Here is a 6,216-nt window from a genome sequence, read left to right as displayed (position 1 = left end):
AAAAAAAAAGGGGTTGGTTTTAAAAAAAAAATAAAAAAAAAATAAAAAAATAATTTTTTTTTTCTTAAAAAAAAAAAAAAAAAAAAAAAAGATTTCTGTGGCAATATCCCCTATTGTTATTTAAACTTGTGATTTGCTCATCTTCACTAAGAGTGCTTGTAAAACCGAACCACAGCCTGCCACTGCTGCTGCGCCGCCGCGGCCCCTTAACAACGCTACGGGTGCCTCGGCGCACCAAAAAAGGATCGTTTTTGCATGTTTGTCGACGACAGCGTCAAAATAAATATACTTGGAATCACATTTATTTTGCCTGCCTTGATAAAATATAAAACTTTTTTTTTCTCTTTCTCTTTTTTTTTGTTTGTTTTCCCTCAAAATTTCTGAAAGAAAATATGACTTTGGGGATGGAATGTTTTTTTGTCTTTATTTTTTCTTCTTCTTTTCTCTCATCTTGTTTTAGACCTCGATAACTGGCCGCGGAAGACCAACTTCTAATTTGCTGCTCAATTAATTGCGAGGGAGAAAAGTAATAAAGTTCACATGCACTGTACAAGAATCTGCAAAAAGTCCAAATATCATCTTTATCAAAACATGCTGAGTTACTGTAAGGTGTGCCCAAGACATGTTGCAGAAAATCCTTTTCAACATGCTTGTAAAATCAAATTCAATTTAAAACAAAATAAGAAAAAAAAAAAAAAAAAAACGTATTAAAAACAATGCAGAACTGTAAAGAAACTGAGTCCCAAAATTAGGACCATATCAGGGAACTAAGTGGTGGTAGCAGCGAATACTACAAAGAGAAGTACCCTGGGACCAGGAAGAAAAAGAGAAATGTACAATTTGCACATAATGTTTCTTTATAAGGCTGGAGCATTTTACAATGAAATAAATAACTAACATTTATTTTCATTGTCACTTTTTTCTTAAATAACTCCAAATGTTTTTTTTTAAAGTTCCCTTATCTGAATGTCTGAAAAAACACCCATGAATGGTCTAAAGAATGATAAACTAATGTCTTTTTTTTGTCACAATGTTGCATTCACTCCCCTTGAAAACCATGCACTAGTGAAATATTTCTTTAAAAATAATATAAATCGTTGAAAATGGCTGATTTGTTTCATTTCGTTTTCTTCAACTTTTTTTTTGCAAGTTACAGCCTCAAGAAAATAAATATATATATACTTTTCTTTTTAAATTCAGCTAAGAGTTTGTGCCCATGCAAATGAACTGAAAAGGGGTAAAAAAAAAAAAAAGTTTGATTTTTTGTACGGTATATCAACAAAGGAGGAAAATAAAAAGTTTTACTTTTTTTTTTTTTTTTCATGGGGTTGGGATTGCTACTGTGTATTCTGGAGTGTTGGTGGGTGGCCACTTCAGTATTGCCCCTGATTAACTGGTGATTTACCAGCAAAGATGGATCAGCACATAAACCCAGAGGATGCAATGCATTTTTCTTGCATGTAGGAGGATAGACACACACACACACACACACCCTCCCCCTCGTTGAAAGTGTTGGTCTCCACAACTGCATTTATGTCGCTAGGTTTGTTGGCATGGTGTGACCAAGCATCTGGTTAGAAACACCGTCACCCCCACGGCCCCCATTCAGATAAAAGTACACAGACATAAAAAAAAAGAAAAAAGACAGGAAAAAATTTAAAAAAATCAACTTAACATTGATTTTTTTTTTTCATTCTAAAAAGGGGCCTCTGCCGGAACTCGTTTAGTGGTTCCCGGTGTCAGCCCCTCCCCATGGCTTCAAATTGGAAGAAAAAGCCGGAACCGATGAGTTCCTCGTGCTAAGGAGTTCGTCCCGGCTTCCTCCGAATGACAAACGACACCTGGCAATTCCCTGCCGCTGGGTGCTTGCAACGCGCTTTGCCACGTGCACAATGTGCGCAACGTTTTTGTTTAAAACACAGGATCACGTTTTATTATTTCTTTTTTGTTGTTTTTTTTGTTTTGTTTTGCGCCCCTAGAAACAGGCTCAGAAGACACAACATCAAGCATGCAGTGTAACCGGGGTGGGGCCTCGTGACCTGCAAATCGCAACACCGGCTGCTACAACGACGCTGTTAGGTCCGCAACGCTGCTACGATCGCGAGAAGCTGTCCAGCGAGGATTGGGAAGCTCTTCTCGTCAGCGGGGCCAGCGTGGGGTCCACTAGCGAGGAAGGAGGGAAGAGCTTGTACCAGCCGATCACCATGTTGGACAGGTCCAGGTCGTCTAGCAGGATCTGGACTGCTCCCATGAAGGATTTGTGGTCCATGCGGCCATAGTCGCCCCAGACGATGACCTGAGAAAGCATTATAAAAAATAAAAAAATCGCAACAGTTGATAAAAATGCTGAACTTTTTGATCAAACAAGAAGGTGACCAGTTGAAAGAATCATTTTGTCACCTGTAAAACTTTCCCTCCTGGACTCTCCTCAAACGGCAGTTGCTGCTGGTAGAGAGGGTCCAGAGTTTTTCTTGCTACTTTTGTTTTCTTTTTGGCTATGCAGGCTCCGTTTTCCAAAAGGTAGACCTTTACATATGGTGCTGGAATTGACAAAAGAGAGAAAGGTGAGTTATGGTTTTGGACACGCTGCTTGTTTTGTATTAAGAATCCCAAATACTACAATGCAGTGAATTTACCTCCTTCCCCCAAAAACCAAAACAGACTAGGATCTAGCTAGCTGCTAGCTGAAACTTGCTTGTTCTTTTAGCCCATGGGAGCCTATTGTTGCTTCAAAAAAACATCTGATGGGACGCTGGAAAAGACTATTGCTGTGTTCAAGTTGTGCTAAAAGGAGTTAGCCTATTAGCGAAGCTATTCAAGCCTAAAATAGCATCTCAATGCTAAACATGTAGCAGCTGCACAGAAATCCCCAATGCTAACGTCAGTGTCCACAGTTCACATTTTACTAAAGATGTTCCATGAACAATCAGGAGTTCCTGAAATACAAGAAAGCTGAATAACTATAGCAGCACTTTGCACCAATCAGATGGTTGAATAACCTGATTAACAGATTAAAAACAGTAAATATATTTGCTGTTGAGCTCATATGTCTCTATATTAAATCATTTAGCAGCAAAAATGGGTCTTTTGAATCTTAAACGCTCGTTGTTTTGTTGATATATGGTTTTTGATCAAAATGCGAGTAATTGCAATTGATTAATTAATTACAGACCCGGCAATTACATAAAGTTCCACAACTAAAAAAAAAACAAAACGTAATAATTTATAGTTTTTATAATTAGCATTAAACAGATTCATTTAACATACCAATTATTTATTAAAAACACAATAAGAAAATCTGAAGTTCGTTAGTTCAGATCAGAATTCATTATTCTAAACATGATTCATTTTAGGTTCTGATGGTTTCTGTGCTCCGGTTCAGCATGAAGACATTTAACTGAGACAGCGTGTCGTCATACAGATGCCAACATCTGATTGGTTGACCTGAAAAGCAGGAACCCAGCCTCGGCGACCAACTTTAATTTTTTACATACTCAATAAAATGCATGATGAACACTTTACACTTGAAACCTGAACTGAGGATTCAACTCAGTTCAGGTCAGATGAAGCAGTCAAGTATTTACAAGATGTTTTGGTAAATATAATTTTATCACTGGAGCAGTTAAATTATTTATTAATCCTCTGTCTGATTTTGAATATATAATGATACAGTTCATTACATTTGGTCTGTCTGAGAACATGAACTACCTGGCAGTGCCTTGGATCCTGGTTTACCCACAAGGCCCCGGGCTCTGATGACCTCAACCTCTAGGGCTCCTTTTTTCTCCACCATGCCTATTTGAATGTCCCCTAAAAAAACAGATAGAACAAGATATTTTCAAAAAAGCCAAAAGCTTTATTATCACAAATTTTCTTTTATTATAAAAACAAAATGCTACAACGTTCTTCTCACCCATTGGTGGAGTGGCCAAAGTCTGCCGTCCAACCAGCTGGGCAGGTCCGAGACCATCCAGGAAGTCGCTGAACTGAGCGTCCGAGGAGAGCCTCACTCCGGGGAAGATGAGGCTGGAAGCCAGAGATCAGATTGAAGACAGCGTTAGGTCAGGTACCACTTCACAGCTTCAGTCTGAACTGATCATGTAACGGCTGCAGCCATCTGTCTGTCCTCTTACTTTCCCTCTGAGCTGTAGCTGTTCATGCTGCCGTCTGTGGACTCCCGACTGGCCTGCCGAGTCATCCTGCTCCTCATCTCCACCGCCAGCCCCGTCTCCGTGCTCCTCTGGACGGTGCTCCGCAGCTTCTTACCTCCTGCTTCTGCACACAGAGTCGCAACACGAGACGGGAGAAGAGAGACAGAGAGAGGGCGATGAATTCATGACGGCGAATCGAATCAGGCTTTATTCACGTGGATGGTTGCTGAAAAGCCTTGTGCTTGTTTTTCTTCATAAGAGAGAACCGTGTCTTTTGGAACTCTTGCTTAATGCCAGCATGTGAGTGATGGTTTTGGGATCATGTGACAAACGTATAAGAATTCCGATTTATAAATCTCCATATGCCGGTGGCACTGTGTGGATATCATGCCAAGCAGAATATCAAGTACGGTTTGTACTTCCAACTGCCACAGGAACCTCAGTGGGTTCATAATCCACTGCCATCCTCCATGCTTCCTAGATCAACCCTTCAAACTGATCCAAGAAGACAGCTGACTGCCTTCCCCCCCATCAAACCTGCTGCTGCTCATCCACAGTCCATGATCACACAGTTACTATGGTTACTGCAGTGCTCATACCTACACAAACCACAGGTATCGCCCTCATCCCTTGACCAATGCTTATTGCATAGGCAAAGCTAATGCTTTTAAGCAGCAGTATTATGTAAAATCAACTTTTTTGAGCTTTTTTTTGTTATAATGTTTCTTTCATGCATGTTTGAGAAATTGTTTAATCTCCCTTGGCAACCATTCAGCTGTGCAAGATGTCTGGTTGGGCCTCGCTCTGCCTTTAAGCTGCTGCTTCGAAGCCCAAAGGCTCCTGCCTCCCTGCAACTCCCCCACTCAGCTCCTTCAGACTAGCCAGCTGCAATTAGCAAGCATCTGTTGGTGCTGTGCACCAGCTGAGTTCATTATACCAGCTGCTTCTCAAGGGTAATGCTGGGAAAAATGTTGTTAAAGGGTAATAGAGGAGCCATGTTGTGATGACTTCCTGAAGGCAGAGTTTCAGAAAGAGCAGGAGATTTTAAAGAGACAGAGGCCCAATTTCAAGATGTTACCTTACGAAGTCAAATTTCTTTTAATATACATGGGATTTTTGTAACAGCTGAAGGTAACATAGTTACAAGATTATGCTATAAAATGGTGGTATGTGCCTGAAAATCACATAGCACTGCCCCTTTAAGGCACTGAGGTGATACACCTGTTGACTCACTGATTATTGCCTTGTCATTTAAACTGAGCCGCCATTGCTCATTATGCAGGTCATCTACTTATTTTCTTTAAGTCTCGTCAGTGTCCTCTTCAAGCCAAACACATTTCCAAATGCTTACGCATCTTGACAGCACCTAGTTACTTCTGCAGCCAAAAACTGTTTCCCCCTTCAGGGTGGAAACACAAAGAAAGGTTCCTACCACACAGGCTGCTGACAACCCATGTGACCCAACACCCATTCACAAATATAGTAATTTATCACCTGCTCCATAAAAAGTCACCTTCACATTTCCATATTTGAAAACCTGTCATTATGGTTCGCCGATGAGGCAGGTAGCAGAAACAGATCCATGTTTCTTTTTACAATATACTGAGACCGGTGCTCAACTGTGATGATAATTAATTGCTACTTTCTGTGTTCTCTATCCACCCAATAGCCTTATTTATTTTCATAAAAGCATAACAAGAGATGCACCAATCGAGGCTTTTCATGGCTGATACCAATGTCCGGTGGACTTTGAGTGGTGAGTTTGACCACATCCATTTTTGTAAGGACTATAGCACATTAAAGAAAAATAAAGTGCCAGGGTTTTTTTTTTTCTGATTTGAGGAAATAGTTTTGAATCCAAAAGTAACTTATGAGAAGATTCTCCACATGTATGCAGGTTGGGGTGTATGAGTGTGACACCTAACCATTATCTGATATTTATTAAACTCAAAGAAGTTTAATTAGCTTTTTAGAGTTTTGTTTTATGTGTCTGTGTTTTTTTATGTGTTTATTGGCAAGAAATTGTGGAAGTTGTTAGTTCTGGTGCCTGTAATAAACATTTTTC

General features: G+C 40.0%; 1 protein-coding gene across 21 annotated transcripts in view; it reads right to left on the bottom strand.

The window, feature by feature from the left end:
- Positions 1-410: 410 nt before the first annotated feature.
- The window catches only part of LOC106962152 (regulating synaptic membrane exocytosis protein 2-like), a 136,620-nt gene continuing 130,814 nt past the window's right edge, over positions 411-6,216 (bottom strand). For 20 of the 21 annotated variants that reach the window (XM_015056359.1, XM_015056353.1, XM_015056354.1 and 17 more), the window contains 5 exons: positions 4,134-4,275; positions 3,914-4,026; positions 3,709-3,810; positions 2,401-2,540; positions 411-2,296 (listed from right to left, as the gene is read on the bottom strand). In XM_015056359.1, coding sequence (XP_014911845.1) covers positions 2,093-2,296; positions 2,401-2,540; positions 3,709-3,810; positions 3,914-4,026; positions 4,134-4,275 — 701 coding nt within the window. In that variant the 3' untranslated portion in view covers positions 411-2,092. The remainder of the gene's footprint in view (positions 2,297-2,400; positions 2,541-3,708; positions 3,811-3,913; positions 4,027-4,133; positions 4,276-6,216) is intronic. The other variant, XM_015056360.1, reaches the window with a different exon arrangement.

Source organism: Poecilia latipinna, unplaced genomic scaffold (genome assembly GCF_001443285.1).
Source record: "Poecilia latipinna isolate Pla-1442-1.1 unplaced genomic scaffold, P_latipinna-1.0 Scaffold1377, whole genome shotgun sequence".
Lineage (NCBI taxonomy): Eukaryota > Metazoa > Chordata > Actinopteri > Cyprinodontiformes > Poeciliidae > Poecilia > Poecilia latipinna.
The sequence above is the reverse complement of the archived record's forward strand: the minus strand, read 5'-3'. Positions and strand labels throughout refer to the sequence as shown.